This window comes from Danio rerio, chromosome 1 (genome assembly GCF_052040795.2).
Source record: "Danio rerio strain M-AB ecotype USA chromosome 1, GRCz13ab, whole genome shotgun sequence".
Lineage (NCBI taxonomy): Eukaryota > Metazoa > Chordata > Actinopteri > Cypriniformes > Danionidae > Danio > Danio rerio.
In genome coordinates this window covers 55,355,116-55,379,694 of record NC_141021.1, presented here as the reverse complement: position 1 = coordinate 55,379,694, position 24,579 = coordinate 55,355,116, and the positions used below count along the sequence as shown (strand labels likewise).

Sequence of the window (24,579 nt, the reverse complement as noted above, 5' to 3'; positions counted from 1 at the left end):
TCCTTTTTGAAAATGGACTATAATTATGGCTTTTTTTGTTCGGTGGAAACGCATCCTTTTTGTAATTTAATATTTTCAAAAGTAATGACCATCTTTTGTGTCTCTTTAATAGAACTGATGTCAGGGTCAGTTGAGTTTCCTGGAAAGCAATTGTTCGAAGCTGTTTAGAGCAAACCATCAAGCACATATACGGTGCTTTTAAAACACATTCGCTGTTCTTGGGAGTAAAAGCAAGCCACCAATTGCTGTCAGTTATTTCTAAAATAAAGGAGTACATCCCTTCAGAAATAAAGGAAGCCCTTTATTCCTTTCTCTCTTTTTATTATTATTTTTTGGCTGGGCTGCTCGTGCTTTCAGGTAATCCTGTAAACAAGGGCCAATTAACTGTTTTTGAGCAATATTTTAGCATGAAAGCTTTGCTCTTTCTTTAACAGCTCGTTCTCTGAATGCACCTCAAGCTGCCTCAATCTATAATGTCAAATCTAGCCCTGTTTCTCCATCTTTTCCCCCCCACATATTTTCGTCTCTCAAGCGTGTAATAATGCACACTTATAATTGCTTCACTAACTGGACACTTTTAATGATTTTTACAGTATTTAACTGTAATATGGATTGTATTTTACTGTAGGACAGCTATACAGTATATCACTCTATTTTAGTAAGTTGCATTGTGAAAATGACTGTATATTTTACAGTAAAGATATGCAACACTGTAAATACATATACAACAAGGTAAATGGTGCTGTAAATGTGGTATTTTTGCTGTAATTGTTTTACAGTTACTGGCTAACTGAACTGTAATATTAATTGAACTTTACCGTAGTACAGTTATACAGTATGTTACTGTATTAGCACATACAGTGCATTGTGAAATACAGTTCACAATACAGGTTGCATTGTGAAAATTACTCAGGGTTCAACAATAAGGACTGCCCGGTGGCCCGGGGCCAGCGTGAAAGACGCTCGGGACAGTAGACAGGATTGTTACTGGCCCCTTTCGGCCAGTAACGGTGAGCATGCTATTTTTTTCATAACATGATAACAATAAGTACAGCGAAAAGATGGCAACATCTAACTATGAGGATAAAAGAAAACGTCAGTTTCTAAAGTCTTGGAAGCAGACAATTACATGGGTACGAAAATAAGAAAAAAAAAAAAAAAAAAAAAGAGATGTCGGTTTGGCAAGCCATTTTTATAAAAATTATTTAGAATTGCAATAAAATACCAGCACATTTTTCATACTGCTCTTTCGTTTGCATAAAATCAAACAAATTTTGCTCATTATACATTTATTAACATTTTTTACATCTTTAAATTCTAGATATCATAGACATTCATAGACATTATTTTGCCACAATATTTAACATATGTGGCTAAGAAATAGCTATGAACTTTTTTTTTTGGTGGGGCCAGTGAAAATTTTGCCAGGGCAAGTAAAAACCTCAACCACTGGCCCAATCGGCCCAGTAGAAAAAATCCTTAGCGCTGAACCCTGTTACTGTATATTTTACTGTAAAGAATGCAATACTGTAAATACGCATACAACACATACAAGGTAAATGATGTTGTGAAGGTAAATTCAGTATTTTTGCAGTAACTGATTTACAGTAAGTAACTGGAGAACTGCAGCCAGTAAGTAACGGTAGATTCTACAGGACACTGTTAACAGTGGATGGTATTTAAATATTTTTTCTAGTCATTTATCTTTTCTTTACACATGTTTGGGAGTCCCTTATGAATTTGGTTGAATTTAGGCTAGTTGTGTAACCTCGGGGAGTGACACTAACAACAGAAGGTAAGATCCAAATGCAGGTTTATTCTTTGCCAGGCAAGCAATGGTCAACACAAGTAAAAACAGGTATATGCAGGCAGTCCAGAATCGTAGTCAATATACAGGCAATAGGTCAAAAGGCAGGAAGAACAGGAATACAAGGCTACATAGAAACACGGGGAAACAAGACAAGGAATAACACGTTGTAATGTCACTTATAGCAAACAAGACTCAGCAAACTGGATGGGTGAGTGTGTGGCTTAAGTAGGGTGTGTAATCAGTCTCTGACAATCCTCAGGTGGTGCGAGCAATCAGTCTAGATGAGGAAGCATGTGTGAGTGTGACCGGAGTGCCTGTATGAATATGTAGTCCATCAAAGGCGGAAGTGTAGTCCATGGTTTGGTGAGTGAGAACCAGCAATCTAAGGAGTACGATCGCTGGTTATCGTGACATGATGCTGTGTTTGTTTTTCCACGTGTTTTTGTGGGTTTCCTCTGAATACTCCAGTTTCCCCCACAGTCCAAACACATGCGCTATAGGTGAATTGGTTAAGCTAAAATGTCTGTCACTGTCCTGTGATGACAATCACGCATACGCATTTGTAGGCATTAAATAAATGATATTTAATATTTATTACTTGCCTCCTATTTAGGTGCATTTTTTTTTATGACGGTAAACCAGTATTACTAAGTTTGTCCTGCGCGCTTGCGTTTTTTTTAGTTTCTTCTTTGGTTTGGTGCGTTAATCTGTCACGACACTAGACGAAAAGGATCCAATTGCAAGTGTTTATTAACTGAAAAATGAAACAAAGGATATCACTGGAGTGAACTGGAGACAAGAAAGTTCAAAACGAGAGCCACGGGTCACAATGAAGACATCAATGAACAACGAAGGATTCTGGAAAACAACAGACAGAAACAAGACAAACAACGGACTGATAACCAGAACATACCACATGAGGAAATATATAGCCAGGCAAATAAGGACCAGCTGGAAGATGATTAAGTCAGCTGATGACATCAGCTGATCCAAAAGCACGCTGTCAACACAAAAGGTAAACAAACACACACCCTCACACATGACAACACACAAGGCAAGATACATAACATACAGGAGGAACACACAGATCCATAAACCGTGACATAATCTTATCGTTGCTATTATTCAAAAGAGGGTAATGCTTCGCACTCAATTGCTTCGTACTGCTTTTATTTGTACTTTTTCTTACATTTTACTGGTGACAGCAGACAGACAGACGTTTCGGCACAAAGCCTTCCTCAGTGTGTGACATAATTCTTTAACTCCACCCTTTTATCCCATAGTCAATCAACATGTGCAATTAGTTAGACCGTCAATCTCATTTCATTATCCATTAATCACACAATAATTTATAATCTTCACAGCAACAACAATAAACAATCTTCCCATTTACGACCTCACTCTACAGAGATAAAGTGCATCAACTATTATCATTAATCAGGTGTACATCAATACAATACAATTCTAACAGTTGACATTAAGTTTTTTACATTTGACAATTACCCAAAGATTAAAAATCACAAGTCTTACCTTCACCTCTACCCATAGAACCAATAATACCGGAGACATTTACCCTCATCTATAACAGTATTGAAACTGACACCGTTGCTATTTTTAGATCCTGCGGTATACCATCTTACCGTATCGCCCCCCAAGCCTAATATGGACTGAATAAATGTGGTACACACTGTTTTCTCATTGTTAAATCTGCGACGATATACATTTTATTTTTCTGCTTTGTTTTTTCAATGCTGTGGTTGCGGTAGGAGAGGGGTAATGTACTGCTTTAAATTATAAATGCAAAACTCAATAAATACTCAAAAAAAATGCATATGTTGGATAAGTTGGCGGTTCATTCCTATGTGATGACCCCTGATTAATAAAGGCACTAAGTGGAAAAAAATAAATGAATGAATGCTTTGTTCGTTGAGCCAAAGACAACATTACATTAAAGAAAAACAAACAAAATAAAACAAATGAAAGGCTCATTAAAACAATTGCATTTATACCTCTGTCATCAAAGCTAGCTGTGCAAAAGTGTGTAAAAAAATGTCTTCAATCCCCCCAGAACAACCATAAATCATCATATAGCTGAAGACTGGGCGATGTAAACAGCTTCATAACTCAGTGTTTGTTAAGGCTTCACACTCTGCTATTGATATTCATCCGTCTTGTGTTAGGATTCAGCGAGTGTTTGAAACGCAGCCAATACTTTTTGAAGTACTGATTTTCACACACAAACGTGTTGGAATCCTCTTAACGCTTTATTTGTAATATGCTCCAGTATCGGCATTTCACTGAGTGTGCTGAGAGTTCATTATATACAGTTGAAGTCAAAATTACTAGCCCCCTGTTTATGCTTAAATGGAGAGAAGTTTTTTTTTAAACACATTTCTAAAGATAATCATTTAAATAATTAGTTTATAATAGCTGATTTATTTTATCTTTGCCATGTTGACAGTAAATAATGTTCGACTAGATTGTTTTCAAGATACTAACATAAAAGTAGTGACATTTAAAGACATTAAAGACATTAAAGACATTTACAGGCTAAACTAGGTAAATTACACAAGTTAGGTTAATTAGGCAAGTCATTATTAGGCCCACCTGGAATCTGCGCACGCAGAATTACGCAGATTCTACGCAGACATTTAGCCCATCATTAATTCTGTTTATCTACTTGAGTAAACGTGTGTAAATTTATATTTATACTTAGTTTTTAAAATAATTACAGCAAAATTATTGACTAATATGAAAATGTTCATCTGATTTATGTACAATGCAGTTTGTACAGTAATATTTTCTGTCTTTTACTAAATATATTATATAACAAACTTGCTTTGTTTACCAAATAAAGTTAATCTAATTGGATTTGCATTTTTAATATTAAATAGAAGTTGAAGATATTTTTTATTTCATATATTAACGTTTTAGTTATGATACTCCCAAAATAATTCCGCAGAAATCCGCAGAGTTGTACCAAAATTCTCTGCAGAAATAGCAAAAACAAAACGTCCGCAGAGTCCGTCTGGCCCTAGTCATTATATAATGATGGTTTGTTCTGTAGATGTAAAAAAAAAAAAAAGGAGGCTACTATTGACCTTAAATGGTTATTTAAAAAGTTAAAAACTGCTTTTATTCTAGCCAAAATAAAACAAAGACTTTCTACAGAAGAAATATATTATATAGGAATATTATATAGTAATATTATAGGAAATACTGTGAAAAATTCCTTGCTCTGAAAAACATAATTTGTTAAATATTTGAATAATTCTGAATAATATTCTAATAATTTTGACAGAATCCATCACCTTTATTACTAATACGCTTGTTTGCAGTTTGAACGTCACATTTTTACCTTCGTATATGCATACAAGCACGTTCCTAAAAAAAATATTTATGCTCTGTAATATATAATGAGTCTATATTTCATGCAGCGTTTTACAAAGCTTCACAGTAATTCATACCCACACAAAACAGCTTGATTTGTGGTGTCAGAATAGCCCATGTATCTGCTCTTGTGCTTCAGGCTTGGCTTTTCTTGAATTAAAGCTCAAGCTCTTGATTCATAGTTGTAGTTCAGACTGCCGTGTGTTTCTATTACACTTTTTTCCCCATCCCCAGTTCAAACATAATGCATAACCAGTGGGCGTCTTGACAGGCTATAAAGAAATCAGGCTGTATAACATTGTGTGTTTCTTATGTTTCCTAACTTTCCTCCTGTTTTTCTCATCTCTGTAAGTCTGTTTTTCTTGCCTGAGGCTGAGAGTCATAAAAAGATTTTAGGCACAAAAATTAATTATATTTTTGGAAAATAATGGAAATTGGAAACATTTTTCGTGCAATTCCAAATGTTCAAAAAATGGATTTCATAAATATAAAGTGTACATTCAAAACAGTAGAAAATACATTTATTAAGCTACAACCAACTAATACATTCCTTTCATCAGAGAATCTTTAACATAAAAAAACTATTAAGGACAAAACAACTATCAAAAATATGAAGCAGCACAACTGTTTTCAATAAGAAAAAACATGTATGTTTTGCAGCATGTTTATGAAGAATCGTGTGACATCTGAAGACTGGAGACATTAGCTTTGCATTACAGTAAATAACATGTATTTACTATACATAGGTATAGAAAATATTTCTCTTGGATTTAAATGTTATTTTGCTGTATTTTTGCAACCTTGGTAAGCAGAAGGTGCTTAATAAATAAATGGACAGATCGATGCATGAATGGATATGGATATATGAATGAATGAATGAATGAATGAATGAATGAATGAATGGGTGAATGAATGGGTGAATGAATGGATGGATGGATGAATGAATGAACAAAAATGAATGAGTTTATGAAGAATGCATAGAGATTAATGAATGGATGGGTGGATGTTGAAAGAAAGAATATAAATGAGTGAATTAATGGACAGATGGATGAATGAATGAATGAATGAATGAATGAATGAATGAATGAATGAATGAATGAATGAATGAATGAATGAATGAATGAATGAATGAATTTATAAAGAATGAATAGAGCTTAACAAATGGATGGATAATTGAATGAATGAAAAAATATAAATGATTGAATTAATGGGCAGATAAATGAATGAATGAATGAATAAATGAACAGATGAATGATTGGATTAAAAATAAAATGAATGAATGGACTGATGAATAGATGGATAAATGAATGGATGGAAGGGTGAATGAACATGAATTAATAAAAATATAAATGAATGAATGGACAGATGAATGAATAAACTAATGAATTAATAAATATATATAGACAGTTGAATGAATGGATGGATGATTCAAATAAATGAAAAAACACATAAATAAATAAATAAATAAATAAATAAATAAATAAATAAATAAATAAATGGATGAACGAATATATGGACAGAGGAATGAATGGATAAATTAAATGAATGCATGAATGGACAGCTGATTAAATAGATGGATGAATAAATGGATGGATGTATAAAAAATAATGAAAAATATATAAATTAATGGACAGATGAATGATTTAATAAATAGATGGTTGAATGAATGGATGGATGAATAAATGGACAAATGACTGAATGGATAAAATAAAATGAATGAGCGAACAGATGAATGACTGAATGAATGGACGGACAGATTTATGACTAGATGGATGGATAAATGAATGAAAACAAATACATGAATAAACTAATGAATAGATGAATAAACAAATAAATGGACAGATGAATGAATAACTAAAAAAATAAATGATTGAAGAGATGAATGAATGGACAGATGAATAAATGGATGGATGAATATAAAAAGCAAATGAATGAATGAATAAAACATAAATGGATAAATGAATGGATGAATGAACGAACAAACAAACCCAAATATTTAAACAGCATCATTTAGATAAATACACACTATATCTATCTTCATTGGCAGATGCAATAAACACATTTAAAAATGAAGCAGTTTAAGTATTTAATGAAACCCTACATGTTTTCCATCCATGCGTAACTCACATGTGGCCTATTTTCCATAACAATGCGCCGGAAAACGCAGTCTGGCATCTTCAGCCTTGGCTAATCCACTACTTTTGTATTTATTATGACAGCGAGAGAGAAAGAGAAGCATTGTGGGATGCACACAGCAGTTAACCAGAAATAAAAATTCTCTGGTAGCTCTGGCGTCTCCTGTGGCATTTCAACGCTCCCTCATTAAATCACAACATAGCACTATATTAATGACCTGTCACCGCCGCTAACATTTATTTCAAGTGAATTCATTCAAATCCAGGGAATTTTTACAAATGGCACCCAGCGACCACTGGCTCGTTTTTCCTCCCTTCACTGAATTTAAGTCCGCAGAGTCTCTGCGCTTCGGAGAAAGAAGAAAAATGGCTATATTTATGAGCTTGTTCTCACAGGCACATTGTTCAAGGCATTAAACAATATCTTAGCAAATGTGAGGGAAGACACTGGAGATTAATCTTGGCCAGAGAGTAAATCCTCACCATGAACACTACTATATACCCTCAAAAAATGATTTTTGCTGCTTGCTCAAACTACTTTTAGGTTTTTTTTTTATGGGACAACTTTTTTTGGGAAAACAAATTTGTTGCGTTAACTTAGTGGATTTCTACTAGGATGCCACAATTATCAATATAATATTGAACTGATCGGTGCGACATCCACGGTTAATGCGTGCTTGTGAATTGTGTTTTTTCCGGTTTTACGTATAAATAATTTATATGCATTTTATATCTCTCTGAATTGACGGTTTGTGTGTGCCTGTAAGTCTACAAGCTGAGATGAGGAAACTCCTCCCCACAAGTTAGGGGGCGATTAACTTTCATTCCACACTTTAAAATGGCAAGCGGTGGTAAAGTAACCGTACGTTCACACCGAAAGCGGCGAGAGCGTCCAAGGTTGCTCTGGCCGCCCTGGCGACAACGCTGTCTGCCTTCAGCTCTGGCGGCGAGAGCGTCAAAACTCTCTACATTGATCTCGTATTTAAAGGAGCCGTTGCAGCATATCAGTTACATTCCTGCATAAAACATAATTCTAGCGTGAAAATGTTGCGCAGTTCTTATCAAATTCATACAACATTGGAAGATCAAGTTGTGTGTGGTGTTTCTTTGCTCTATTTATCCAATATGTGTCCATATGTCTGAAATATCCTGAAGCAGCTATACTGTTTTGTACTGTCAAGTCGTGTGAGATTCCCGCTTTTTTAAGATAAATTTATATAACATTAATGCAAATCAGTAACTCGCCAGCTACTTATTTAATGCATGTTCCTGTAAGAAAACATTGTAAATAATTGGAAATCTGGCGACCGCATTCATCAAACCCTTGGGAACAACTGTGGTCAGAACCAAAGTTCACAGGTCTGTGTTCTCTGAACTCCTATCAAGCGGTGGACGTCTTCATTCTGATTGCTTGCCGCCGAACAGCGTCATAGCTCATTACCATAAAGTTGACTTGATTTTAACTCTCCTCGACGCCCACGCCGGAGAAGACGCGCCACACTGCTCCTCCCCGCGTATCGCTGCCAGCTCTCATTGAACTTCCGGCTACTTTGATGCTCTCGCCGCTTTCGGTGTGAACGTATGGTTAGGCAACAGTATGAGAAAGCGTCGGATTTCTCACCACACCGGCATCTTTCAAATCTGCGGTGTGAGCACATTTCGGTTTTGCCGTTGAGTATATTGCCAATGAAAGAAAAAACATTGTGCAAGCATTGTTTTACACGTATAGCCTACTCAAACGGAAACACTTGCAACCTGACTGCACATCTGCGGCGTCATCACCTAGCAATATCACTATCCGAAGGCAGGATAGCAGAGAAGGTAATAAAGTTCTCCAAAAAACAACAATCCCTCGCTGAATTCTTCCAGCAAACATGCCCAACTGGTTCCGAGAGACACATAAAAATAACAGAGGCAGTACGGGTGTTCATTGCTAAAGATTTGCAACTGTTTTTAATGAATGGAGATGCAGACTTTTGTCATCTTATTAAAGCACTCGATCCACAATAACTTACAGACTACCGTCTCACACTTTTTTCAGCATCAAGATAGTTAAGATGGTTTATTTATGTTTATTAAAGTACAAATATGTTTATTTGAAGTGGCCAATTTATCTTTATTAACTTCACATGTATGTTTATTTTCAAAGTGTAGGAATGTATGTGTTCCCCAGTTTGAACATGGGCTACCAGCAGCTGTGAGATGTCAGCGGTTTTTTATACAATAGGAACTACTGTACTTTTCTTGGCTTTAAAGTAAATTAAAGGAGTAATGCAATAAATCGCTTTTAGCTTTTTTCTCTCTAACCTCTTACTGTTCCTATTGCCTAAGCATAGAATATCAAAAGAAAAACACGTGTCAAGCCATCAAAACCAAACCGAAAACGGTGTTAAAAAAACGAGGTATGTATTCAACCATAACTGTATTGTTGCATCCCTAGTGTCTACTAATACTCAAAATAAAGTGTGACCTTATTTTTTCATCTAGTCTCTAAATCTTCACCAAACTTGACAATTTTCTCTATAATATATATATATATATACAGTTGAAGTCAGAATTATTAGCCCCCCTGAATTATTAGACCGCTTGTTTATTTTTTTACCCAATTTCTGTGTAACAGGGAGATGTTTCCAACAAATTTCTAAACATAATAGTTTTAATAACTCATTTCTAATAATTGATATATTTTATCTTTGCCATGATGACAGTAAATAATATTTGACTAGATATTTTTCAAGACACTTCTATACAGCTTAAAGTGACATTTAAAGGCTTAACTAGGTTAATTAGGTTAACTAGGCAGGTTAGGGTTTGTTCTGTAGATTATCGAAAAAAAAATTAGCTTAAAGGGGCTAATAATATTGTCCCTAAAATGGTGTTTAAAAAATTAAAAACGGCTTTTATTCTAGCCAAAATAAAACAAATAAAACATTTTGCAGAAGAAAAAATATTATCAGACATACTGTGAAAATTTCTTGCTCTGTTAAACATCATTTGGAAAATATTTTAAATAGAAGAAAAAAAATTAAAGGGGACTAATAACTCTGACTTCAACTGTGTGTGTGTGTGTGTGTGTGTGTGTATATATATATATATATTATTATTTTTTTCATTTTAAATCAACTTCATTAAAATAAGAAACATTTCCCTACCAACTAGTTAAATTAAATAAGCTTTAACACATTTTATTTTAACTAACAATTATTTTAAGTAACAAAGAGGTTTACATAGTTCTCAATAATAAAAATAAAATAATAATTTTACAACTTAAGGTGACAATGTTTTTATGCATAATGTCTATCTGCAAAAAAAATAAAATGTCTAGTTTGTCTAAGTCTTTGAGAATTCTTTTTCATTTATTTCTTTAAAAGCATTTTATTTAATTTGCCAGGGCACAGACAGCAACATACGGTTTACCCTTCTGTCCTCTAATCATCCAAATGAGCCATGGAGAAACAGACAGAGCATTTGAGAAAAAGCCAGTCTGCAACAACACTAGTGGGAAGACAAATGACAAAAAGTAATGAGAAGATGCCATCCAGCGTGTCTGAATATGCCATTTAATCTCTCCACTCAGAGGACATGTGTACCTGTGCGAACAATCACACCGAGTTCTTATACGCTGCGTCGTACATGGATTAGATGTTGAGTTTGGAGGCTGAACGTCTGCTCATTTGTTCCCCTTGAGCTCATATCACGACCAGATGAAGATTTAATCAAACCACAGACCTTACTGTGGGTGTATTGATGATAAGCAGGTTTGATGAGAAGTGAGCAAACATGAATGTGGCTTTCAATGCAACATGAAGCCAAAAATCCATTGATTCTTTCAGAGGAGGAAAGGCTGAAGCTCCGAAAAGAAATCAGGGTAATTCCTTGATGAGCATTTGTCAAATATCAGGTTTCTAATGAGAAATGTTGTACTGCATTTTAAAAATCAATGCAAACAAGTTACTTTCTGGAGTAATTTAGTGATTTCAGACTCTATAAATAGGTGTAATTTCACATAGACATACTCATTTGCACAGCATCTCAATTAATCAGTGAACAAACCACGGGCAGCTTAAATTAAGAGCAGCGCCGTTAAAGACACGAACCAAGAACGAGCAGCGCATCGTTCATCAGCCAGCGCCTATAAGAGAAAACCCGAGAGCTCATTAAAAAGTTTATTCATTTAGTGGACTGGATTCGCTCTTTGACTGTTGTGTTGCTCTGGAGAGCTGCTTAACAGGGCGTTTAATTACAGACGCGTCAGTGAGCTGTGAAATACAGCCACGGGTTCACCGGCGCAGGCCTCCGTCATCAGAGCCGCGTCTCATCACTGTCTCCGCGATCGGGCTTCTCTGGCCCCCAATTACAATCTTGTCAAGGGTTTTCTCAGTAATTCTGGGCATTCACCCTGTGTTTGTTCCCAATTGGTCATTTTTCTTAGCAATTATGCCTCTGCGCGGCTGGATGTCTTAATATTGCTGAACTTCTTAGGAAAGTTTTGCAGTTTTGAACTATAGTAAATCCTGAATTCTCTGTATTAGTAAACCACGTTTTATTCTTAACCATCTTTTTTTTTTTTGCAAATTGCTATAGAAATGTAACATCTTCTCATTTAGGAAGTTGAAAATGATTAGACTAAAACAATGCAAATTTATTTTAAATATCTTTTATCTTTGTCTCACAAAATCTGAATTGTGAGGTGGCAAAGATAACCACTGAGCCACCATGCTGCCCCAGTAATATTAAATTAATTTTATTAATATGTAATATTTACATATAAAAAAATTAATGAATAAATTATTGAATTAATAAATAAAAGGACAGATGAATGAATGATTGAATAGATGAATGAATGGATCAATAAAAATGAATGAATGAATGAATGAATGAATGGAGGGGCATCAGTGGGTAGCACGATCGCCTCACAGCAAGAAGGTTCGAACCTTGGCTGGGTCTGTTGGCATTTCTGTGTGAAGTTTGCATGTTCTTCCCATGTTGGCGTGGGTTTCCTCCAGGTGCTCGAGTTTCTCCCACAAGTCCTAAGACATGTGCTATATGTGAATTTGGTACTAAATTGGGTGAATATTTAAATTGTCCGTAGTATATGGTGTGTATAGATGTTCCCCAGTGATGAGTTGCGGAAGGAAAGGCATCGGGTGCGTAAAACCTATGCTGGATTAGTTGGTGGTTCATTCCATTGTGGTGACCCCAGATTATTAAGTGGACTTAGCCAAAAAGAAAATGAATGATATATATATATATATAAATATATATATATATAATATATATATATATATATATATATATATATATATATATATATGACACACTTGTAGCAGTGTGATATGACTGTATATAGGCACAGTGACGATATATGGCCATATCGCATTGCTACAAGTGTGATATAGCGCTTATACAACAGTTCAATGGCATAATCGTGCATATAAAAATGAAAATCAAACAGTCTCAAAAGTCCTTTTGTATGAGGAACTACTTTCTTCCGCCTCTCATTCACATCTGCAGTTGACGTCAGAACAGCAGAAACCATTGCTCAAAAACACATCACTTCACAGCTAGTATTTAAAAGATTCTCTAGCGTAATGTCTCAAGTGATGACAAAACAGGTGATTTTGCTCAGATTTTAAGATTATAAGGCTGAACAGCATGAAATGCCATCAGTCTACAGAGATTTCCCAGTATTTCCCTGTTGTAATCAGGATATCACAATAATTAATCCCAAAAAAGCCAAAGCAAACACTAACAGATTACTATGGGATAAATACAGCACTACACCATTGAAAAGAGATGGACTTAGAGTGTCACTTACCTGTTTTATAATGATTTGATCAGCTGTAGTCTGACATGCGAAAAGAAAATGCTGAGCTTTTCTGCTCGAAGGACTTATTATGTGGTCTGTCACCATCTTGTGGCCGTCAACTGTCAATTTCTTTACTCTGCGTGGCTGCCGACATGCTGGATCTCTGAAATTATATTTAAAATAGGCAATGTCCTTATAAATAAACTGCATAGTTTCAATCTAAACAACTACATTCTCACATAAAAAAGCCCCAAAAGTACATTATGTTGTTTAACAGCTGCAGCATTTGTCAAACTGTAGTGAGTTTTTTGATCTGCTGTCACTCTGTGTGCGGAGTAATACACAAGAGTGAAGAGGCTGTCCGAGTGCTGTTATTGCAGAATATTGCAGGGCCATCCGCCAATCAGATTCGAGAACCAGACAGATATGTTGTATGCGTGTGTGTCTAAAAGTTTTAAAAGTTAAATGTCCATCAAATATTAGTAAATAATGCTGTACAGACTAAAATATTCTTTAAAACTAATAATCGTTAAACAAAGATTTACAACAAACTCAAATACATCATGTTAAAACTATCCTGATCATATAAACACCACAAAAAAGCATTAAATCCCAACAAATCTGTGATTGACAATTTAACTGTAGTTTAACAAAGCTACTTTTATTAATCAAAAAGCTGTTAAAAAGTCCTAATGCAAGCAGAAAGCGTAAAATAAATGGAAATACTGAACTTAAATTGTCTTTTTCTTTTTACAGTGAATCACATTAACTTTTATTTGATAATATTTAGTTTGAGATCTGTTGTCCATTGCTAACTTGCCATAGCATTCTCACATTGAACAATTTCCCAACTAGAATGAATGTTAAATTAGCAAATTAGTCTACGAAAGACCTCATGCATTGGCCATATCAACCTAAACAACATAATTAAGACACTACTTAGGGCAGTTTTCAGGACTGGTGACAAGAATCCAAAAGGGGAAAAAAAGGCAAAGTGCAAGCAGAACACAGGCCAAAAAAAAAATGTAAAGGAATATTAATGAGCTGCTATGCAAATGTGGCCATTTATCTCAGCTGGAGGAACTAATTGGGGTTTATCTGATGTGTGTAGAGCAGTCCATCTCCAGAGACAGACGTTCAGATGATCTCAGGGTTTAATGACTGTGCTGTAAATCCCATGAAACTTCCAGTCCATTTACCAGGAGACACGGCAGCCACACACTGAGAAATAACAGCACTCGCTAAGAGGCCTTCAGTTTTGAGAACACTGGTGTCTAATAGTCTGTTGCGTGAAATCATTCTGCTTCTGGAGGACTCCTACTGTAAGTTTACATCCATCCAAGGTCAAAAAACACTTAACTTTTTCTCTTAATATCCATCAAAGCATCGGCTCTTTTGTCAGTGTCTGCCATATTTGGTACAAAGTCTTTTTAAACCCCGCCTCTCTCTGCAAAATCTACTCTTATTGGTCAGAAGATTGGCTCAGTCTACTCTGATTGGTTGAAACCAAACAGTCATTAACATTTCTGAATTTCAGCTCTTCCTCTGCATTTATAGAGAATGATACAAAAAGTAATAGCTTTGGTTTTACCGTATCAATCTGAACCCATCATCCTTTAGGAGGACATTTGAAAGTTTTTGTTTACATAGCAGATGGCGCTCTAGGCTTGTTTTGAACAGCAGACGGTGCTCTAAGCTTGTTTCGAACAGTACATGGTGCTCTAGACAGCACTCTATGCTAGTTTTGAACAGCAGATGTTGTTCTAGACTAGTTTTGAACAGCAAACGGCGCTCTATGATAGTTTTGAACAGCAGATGGTGCCCTAGACTAGTTTTGAACAGCAGACTGCACTATAGGCTGGTTTTGATTAGCAGATGGCGCTCTGGGATAGTTTTGAACAGCCGATAGTGCTCTCTATGGTAGTTTTAAACTGCAAAAGGCACTCTAGGCTAAAGTTCGAACAGAAAACAACGCTCTAGTTTTGAACAGCAGACGGCGCTCTAGGCTAATATTGAACAGCAGACAGTGCTCTATAGGCTAATTTTGATTAGCAGAAAGCACTCTAGGCTAGTTTTAAACAGCAGATCAACCATTATGCTAATTTGAACCATATACTCAAATGCTCATAAGGACGATTGTTTATGCTTTTGACTATAAATCATCTTTTTCTGTCACCAGATTAATCTAAAAGCAGCTCACTATAAAACATCATTCATCTGCACTGTAATCAGTGCAAGTTAGCAGATCTTTCACATTCACAAGCAACTACACTCTACATAAAGAGTAATATCAGAACATTGAAGTTCTTAAAAAATGATGACATCCTTCATATTTGGACAAAAAAGCAACCAAAGCATGATTAATATGTACTAATTGCCTTTATTTTCTACACAGGAGACATCCGTTTGTCCTTGTGCAAAACTCATTATCATTCCCCTGGGATCAAGTAAAGAACAAAGTGTGAAATTATGTATTCTATATGCTATTTCTTGCCTGCCATATAGTCTAGATTTTATCACATACTAAAAGCCTTGACTGTGTTTGAACACCAGCACAAAGTCATTTTTTGCTGATGGGGAATTTTCATCTTTCTTTCAAGTCAAATGCCTGAAAAGTAAGACTCTATTAGATTTTTTTGAAACATTATGATTAACACTAAAAAGCAGCATTAAAAATGCACAAATCTGACAGAGACACTTAAAGGATTTTTGCTGCTTGTTCAAACTACTTATGTAAAATGAGCTGAATCAACATAATTCTTGAGTTTGTTTTAGAAGAACCTAATTGTTTTATATTCAGTCTGTAAAAACAATTATTCATTCATTTATTTTGTTTTTGGCTTAGTCCCCTTACTAATCCGGAGTTGCCACAGCCTAATGAACCGCCAACTTATCCAGCATGTTTTACGTAGCAGACGCCCTTCCAGCCGCAACCCATCTCTGGGAAACAACTATACACTCATTCACACTAATGCACTACGGACAATTTAGCTTGCCCAATTCACCTGTACCGCATGTATTTGGATTGCGGGGGAAACTGGAACACCCGGAGGAAACCCACACGAACGCGGAGAGAACATGCAAACTCCACACAGAAATGCCAACTGACCCAGCCGCGGCTCGAACCAGCAACATTTTTGCTGTTAGGCAACAGCACTATACTGCGCCACCGCATTGCCCTGAAAACAATTAAGTTTACCTAATTGTGTGGAACCCAGAATTTTTACGGTGTCTGCATTGTGCATATTAGGTTAAAAAACATTAAAATATACAGTACTGTCCAAAAGTCCTAAGCACTATACCAGCTTTGTTGGTTTAAGACTTTGACACAATATATAATCAATCAATCTCTTTATGAAAAACAAACCAAAAATATAGGAAATACGTATAAAAACAACAACAGCACAACATTTCCTTTCCAAGCAAAAGTCTATGTTTAATGAGGCTTACCTCGGCACCAAGCACAGCGTGAACTGTTTTGTTCTAATTGTCCTGACATTTTCTAAAATAATCAGGCATATTTTAGCACTTTCCAGAGTTATTCTTTAGGTTTAGAGCAGGGGTCACCAATCTCGGTCCTGGAGGGCCGGTGTCCCTACAGGGTTTAGCTCCATCTTGCCTCAACACACCTGCCTGGATGTTTCAAGTATACCTAAAAAGACCTTGATTAGCTTGTTCAGGTGTGTTTTATTACGGTTGGAGCTAAAATCTGCAGGACACCGGCCCTCCAGGAACAAGTTTGGTGACCCCTGGTTTAGAGTGTCATATTTATCTTTCTTGTCTAGGTGATTTCATAAAGCCTCTATAATATTTAGGTCTGGAACCTGTGAAGGCCATTTCAAGACTGTCTATTTTTAACGTGTCTTACCTTGGCAAATATTTTATTCTAATTGTCCTGACATTTTCTGAAATAATGTGCTGTGCAATATCTTTTAGCACTTTCCCCGAGTTCTTCGTTAGGTTTAAAGTGTGTTATCTTTCTTTTTGTCCAGGTGACCTCATAAACCCCTATAATATTCAGGTCTGAACCATGTGGAGGCCATTTCTTGACTGTCTATTTTTTATCAGCTGATTCCTCTTCAAGCTATAGTCTAGGTTTAATGTGGCTTCCCTTGGCAACTGTTTTGTTCTAGTTGTCCTGAAATTTTCTAAAATAATGTGCTGTCTTTCTTTTTCTGTCCAGGTGATCTTAAAAAGCCTCTGTAGTATTCAGGTCTGGACCCTGTGGAGGCCATTTTATCACTGTCTGTGCTTAATCAGCTGTTTTCTTTCTTCAAATAGGATTTCACTGCACTTAGGAGATCATTATCATGCTGAAAATTAAAACTATTACCATAGAAATCCTTTCTAGAAGGAATGGCATAATGGATAATAACCTAGTTGCTTTTCAACATTCCTAATTCCATCACTTCAGACAAATACAGCTCAAACCAGGACAAATTGCCTCTCTCTATCATTGCGTTTCACATGTCTTGTACAATGAAACAAAAATAATTTAAACACTAACCTAACTAACAAACCATACATCAACTGAATGATCAGTTATTCGCCCTGTATAAATCTCAATTTTTAAACAATTGACAAAAAAATTATGCTTTATTTTGTGGTCAAGGGTCACATATATCCTTAATACCATCAGTAAAAACAGATTTAATAATGGCCTAAAACTTTTGCATAGTACTGTATTTACAGTGGAATTCAGAATTATTAGCCCCCCTGAATTTTTAGCCCTCCTGTAAATTTTTTTGCCCAATTTCTGTTTAACGGAGAGCAGATTTTTTTCCAACCAATTTCTAAACATAATAGATTTAATAACTCATCTCTAATAACTGATTTATTTTTTCTTTGCCATGATGACAATAAATAATATTTGATTAGATATTTTTCAAGACACTTCTATACAGCTTAAAGTCACATTTAAAGGCTTAACTAGGTCAATTAGGTTCACCTTTAGGTTAGGGTAATTAGGCAAGTTATTGTATAACGATGGTTTGTTCTGTAGATTATCAAGAAAAAATATATTGCTTAAAGGGGCTAATAATATTGACCTTAAAATGGTTGGTAAAAAATTAAAAGCTGCTTTAGTTCTAGCCGAAATAAAACAAATAAGACTTTCTCCAGAAGAAAAAATATTATCAGACATACTGTGAAAATTTCCATGCTCTGTTAAACATCATTTAGAAAATATTTAAAAAAGAAAAGTTAATTCAAAGGGGGATAATAATTCTGACTTCAACTGTATATTCTACATTTTCACTGCTTAAATTTCATTCATTCATTCATTTTCTTTTTAGCTTAGTCACTTTATTAATCAGGGGTTGCCACAGCAGAATGAACCGCCAACTTATCCAGAATGTTTTACGCAGCAGATGCCCTTCCAGCCGCAACTTATCACTGGGAAACACCCATACATTCTCATTCACACACATATATTACGCACAAACTCCACACAGAAATGCCAACTGACCCTTCTGAGGCTCGAACCAGTGACCTTCTTGCTGAGAGGCGATCGTGCTACTCACTGCGCCACCATGATGCCACTTATATTTCAACTACTTGAAAAAAATACAGCAACAATTCCTAGTCACACAGTGAAATTCATTTAGCATTTATCAAAATGTTCAGTTCAAGTTAAATTTGTTCGTCTATCTGGTGTTGCAGGCTATTACAGATCATTTTGCTATTCGGCACACAGTCTCTTTACCTTCAGGACCTGGCGGTCACTTGATAAATGCAGAATATGAATATGTTGCACTGGATTTCACACCGCAAAGTCATACGCTGCCGGGTTTTTTAATGAAAAGTATTGCACAAGGCCGGTTTGTGGAAAGCCGTAATGAATCCCGAATGTATCCTTTGAACATCTGTTATCATCAAAACCACTTGTAAAAGCAGCGGTAATGCCAACCACCAGACGTTTTCTCGCTGCCCTGGAGATTTGTGAGGTTTTGAGAAAAGCTGAATGAATCAATGTGTTCTGCACGTTTCTTTCCATAACCGATAATACCAACTGATTTACAACGAATCATGTCTACAGCTGCTCAACAGTCAGTTCATGGTCTTATGCGATCACGTGAAAAATTGAAAACGAAGAAATTATCAGTGATTGTGGCAGTGAAATGTACAAAATGACGCACAAATGCAAGAAAGGTGAGATAAAATGCCCCATGCAAAATTAAATACACTATTAAGGCTGTCGTGATTAAAGTGAAATGTCAAAATGGATGAAGAATGTTGATTTGTGGAGTGACATTTAGATTTTGTCTTCTTCGCAGGACTGGGCATTATGATCACTCACACATTCCTGTTGAGCTTATAAATGAAGCAGCCAATCAAGATGCCGGTGTGTGCACTGATGTGTGATTGGTTAATTAATTAAAAATAATTAAAAATTTGCTTTTAATCCAGTCCTGATAGCACTGAAACCATCTTTATCCAAGCCTTGATCTTTGTTCTGACTATTTTTTGGTTTAATAAAATAGACTTTACATTTTTTACCCCAGATTTCTTGGAAATATATGCCTCAATAATCACTAAGCCAGGGGTGTCCAAACTCCGATGTCCTACATAGTTTAGCTCTAACTTCCTACACCTGCCGGGAAGTTTTTAGTATACTTAGGCTGCATCCGAAATCTCGCCTACTACTCTCGCCTAGTACTGCATTTGTGCTTAATTTACTACTCGAAATGTTAGACTCTTTAACGTTAGAAATGTACGCTCTATACAGTATGAATGTGAGTAGTATGAATGGAACACAACCATACATCCTTTACTTTATCATGATCACAAGACCAACAGTTGCGTCGCTTCCCTACAATTAAGAAATTCGCTACAAAAATTCGCTATAAAACTTCGCTACAGAAATTCGCTTAATTGTCGCTTCGCTACAATTAAGAAATTCTCTCGTGGTGCATCATGGGATGTCGCCAGAAGTAGTAGGTCATGCTGGTACTTCCCACATACTGTTTTTTGAATTCTATGAATTCGGACATACTACTCAGGCCGCATACTGTTTTTAGAGTACTATACAGTATGAAAGTATGAAATTTCGAACGCAGCTTTGAAAGGAGCTTGATTAGCTGGTTCATGTGTGTATTTAGGGGTAATAAATTTGTTTTTAAAAATTGTAATAAATGTATTTAACAACTGTCCTTAACCTGCAACACACATTCATATTTTTACTTGATGTGAAATAAATTCCTAGAAAATTTATATTTGTATTAAATACATCAGTTCACCAATTTACCAAACTTAATATTTATTCATATTAATATTTAACAAATATATTGATGTAAGATAAATGTTTGGAATAGCATTTTGTTTTTTCATATTTCTAAAACAAGAATTCAATAATATGATAAAAACAGAAAGTGAAATACTGTTTTAATTTGTAGAAAATGTTTTTAATATTAAATATAATAACATTTTATATTAAATATAGTAAAGTAATAAATGAATTCCTGTGATACAACGCTTTATTCTAAGAGCAATTAGTCCAGTCTTCAGATGCAAATAAACAATAAACATATTTAATAAACATACATTCCCAACAATTATATTTTTATACTGAATACATTGTGTTGCATAAATTCCTATTAAAACATCTACAAATTGAATAGCTTTTTCTTCATCTTCATAAAGTGCAAAAAATGCTTTTCTTACTTGTTTTTAGTCTAAATATAAAAAGTCTTAAAATCAAAAAGAATGTTTAATGTTTAAGAATGTTTATAAATAATAAGTGAAAATTAAGCAAGTTTTTCCTTAAAACAAGCAAAATAATCTACCAATGGGGAAAACAAAATAATCTTTTTTTTATTTAAAATACGTTTATTTCACTTATCCCATTGGCAGATTATTGAGCTAATTTTAAAAACACACACTATTATTTCTGAAAGTGTTTTGCTTGTCTATGCTTCTTGATTTAAAAACTTTTCGATAATTGGACTAGAAAGCATATAAAAACTCCAAGTAAGAAAAGCATTAGAATTTGTTTCATTGCATAAAGATGACTGAAAAAAATATTGCTTGGATTTACTACTTTAAGGTAAGTGATTGCAAACTATCTATATTGGTTGCATTTGAACAAACAAGTTAAACATTACTAAATTTAATTTGTTTTAATTCAGCCCATATAAAGTGCTTGCAACAAAAATATAAAAAATTTTTTGCTTCCTAAAATCAGATCATCTAAAACCAGAGATGTTAAAACAGATCGTACACTCTGCAAAAGCTAAACCCAATGCAGCTGCCATTAAAGCCCATGCAGTGGGTTGAACCTGCAGCAGTGAAGCCTGTGGATGAACACCTCGGGGCTCCAGCCTGCAGCCAGACGGGGATTAAAAATAGACCGCGGCCAGAGAGGATGCCAGAGGGTCCAACAGGGGAGTCCAAAGGCTTTTTACAGTCTGTTTTTAAAAGGCACAACTAAATGGGCCATGTGGCGCACAAAAAGATTCCAGGATGCTCTTGGCAAATAAGCTTTCAAAGCAATGCACGCAACGGACACACTGCATTATTCACAAGCACAGGTGACTGTAAACAAAATCCAGGAAAAAAAAAACACCAACAACCACACCAGAAGGAGAACAAGGGGAAAAGTGCAGAAATGACAGAGGATACAAGAGGGACTCTTCTGATATCACTCACAGTAAATGCAGTAATATCAGTGTCATTTTTTATTAATCTTCATTATGGCTGCACGATACTGGAAAAAAAATTAATACTGTTGTTAAGTATTTTGATAACGATATCTTATAAGTAATGTCGTAAACCTGAAAAAAATGCAATATTGTTTGTAGTGAAGTATTGTATAATGAAATAATAAAGTATTTCGGTAAGAATATTTCATATAAAATATATCTGGGAAAAAATGCAATGTTGTTGAGTATTTTGATAATGATAATTGTTATAGAAATACTCAACATTATACACAATGAACATAAATACACAATAAAATAATAAACTGAAAAAATGTGATATTAAGTATTACAATAACGATATTTCTAATAAGTAATAACCTAAAACTGAAAAAAGCAATATTGTTGTTAAGAATTTCAATAACAAAATTTCTTCGTAAAATCATAAAACAAGAAAAAAATGCGATACTGTTGTTGATTATTTTAATATTTTTATTGTTGACTATTTCGATAGCAAGATTTTTTGTTAGAAATATCGTAAAACTGGGAAAAATATGCAATATTGTTAAGCATTTCGATAACGATATTTCTTTAGTAAGATAAAAAACTGGAAAAAATGCTATACTGTTGTTGAGTATTTCAATATTTCTTACATTATTGTAAACCTTGAAAAAAATGCAATATTGTTAAGTATTTTAAAATTAATATTTTTAAAGAAATAAAATAAAACTGAAAAAAAAATGCAATATTGTTGTTGAGTACTTCCAAATTGACATTTCTTATTAAAAATATTGTAAAACTAGGAAAAAATGCAATATTGCTGTTAAGTATTTCTATAACAATATTTCTCACAAGAAATATTGTAAAAACTGGAAAAAAACAAATTGAAATTATAACCCATCTAGGTGAGTTGTTATGTATTTGATTCAATAAAACATTCAGATTAACAGAACATAGCGAACCCTTCTATTGGGTGAAATTATTAAACCAACATTTCGCTAGAAAAATGCTATTTTTAATAAAGGTTTTTAGTTCATGTATTTATTAAATTATATTAAAATAGGCAGCTGTAAACATTTAGTCTAAATAACTATGGATGCTTATGTATTTTTACCTATAAAAATATAGCTAATAATTTTACTTATATTCAGAATTATATACGGCCATTTGAACACATATATATGACTATATCTAACATATTCTAACATGTATATATTCGTAATTTGTCATTTAACAGCCATTTTTGCTATATTTTACAAATACAGTTTGAATCTATGGCATTTATTTACAACTTGTATGTCATACACTTAAAAAGTATTTGTTGTTTGCTTGTTCAAACTACTTATTTAAAATAAGCTGAAACACTACAATTCCTTAATGTTTTTTGGGGACAGCGTAATAGCTTTATGTTCAATCCACTTAAATTTGTAAAACATAATTAAAGTTAATTTATTTTGGGACAACATAAAGGAGTCATGTGGAAGCCAACATTATTTTACAGTGTATATAATTTCTACTAATTTCCATGTATCAGATTTCTATACAGCGACAACCAAATATCACCTTGCAAATACGAAAACTCCTTCTTAAGCTTTCTGGAGTTATTTTAAAAACAAAAAGTGTCCTCAGATTTTCCAATTGCATCAGATTTTACGCTTTGACAACCCAACAGCAACAATATAACAAGAGAGCAGAACAAAAATGAACGATGATTACCGACGGTGTCTGAAACTGTGATTTCTGCCTCAGTGATTGCTCCGAGCTCTAGCAGAAAGCGACAAACGGTCAGAGATACATTGCAGGGGTGTGTTTGATCAATACGTCCTCTTTTTAACCATTCACCATGAGCTCCGCGCAGCGTCTTTAATCTCATTCACATTCTCAATGAGGAACGATTGAATGGCTGCGGCTGCCTTTATTCACACATTCACCTCCAATGTAATGAGGGACAATCATGTACCGGCGGCTTATTCGTCTCAACAGCCCGATCGATTGCTCACACTTGCAACTCATGTGATTAACAGGCATCAAAAAAAAACAAAGAAAGGAAAGTGCTTGGTAGAAAAACCTCCTTTATCCTTGACATTATATGATTATTCAGAGGACAGAGTGGTTTATGCACAAATTAGCACTCTGAACTACAGATGAATTAAGTTATAAATTGTCCATTTAAAAGAGTTAAGAAAGCTTTATGTGATGATATTATATAATAAAATATATTGCGGTTTTAAACATGGGGTGGCTCGGTGATTAGCACTGTCACCTCACAGCAAGAAGGTCGCTGCTTCGAGTCCCGACTGGGTCAGTAGCAACTCCACTGTGTGGAGTTTGCATGTTCTCTACGTGTTGGTGTGGGTTTCCTCCGGGTGTTCCGGTTTCCCCCTCAGTCTAAAGACATGCACTATAGGTGAACTGGATTAATTTGGCCGTAGTGTATGAGTGTGTGTGTGTGAATGCGAGAGTGTAAGGATGTTTCTCAGTTCTGGGTTGCGGCTGAAAGGGCATCCACTGCATAAAACATATGTCGGAATAGTTGGCGGTTTGTTCCGCTGTGGCAACCCCTGATAAATAAGGGACTAAGCCAAAGGAACATGAGTGATGCATGATATTATTATCATAGGCACTTCAAAATACAGTGAACAATTATTTATTATTAAAAAAATTTTGTGAGATTTTAAGTATATTCAGATTGTTATTTTTCAATGGTTGTTCAATAAAGCATCAATACACAATCTTTTAATAGGCGATTTTAATGTTTAGTATTCCTCCCCCTTCCATAAGCCAGCTCTGCTTTTGATT

General features: G+C 34.8%; 1 protein-coding gene across 10 annotated transcripts in view; it reads right to left on the bottom strand.

Moving 5' to 3' along the window:
- inpp4b (inositol polyphosphate-4-phosphatase type II B) overlaps window positions 1–24,579 on the bottom strand; it is a 405,764-nt gene that overhangs the window by 378,171 nt on the left and 3,014 nt on the right. For all 10 annotated transcript variants that reach the window (XM_087237863.1, XM_087237877.1, XM_087237876.1 and 7 more), the window contains exon 2: window positions 13,154–13,307. In XM_087237863.1, coding sequence (XP_087093989.1) covers window positions 13,154–13,307 — 154 coding nt within the window. The remainder of the gene's footprint in view (window positions 1–13,153; window positions 13,308–24,579) is intronic.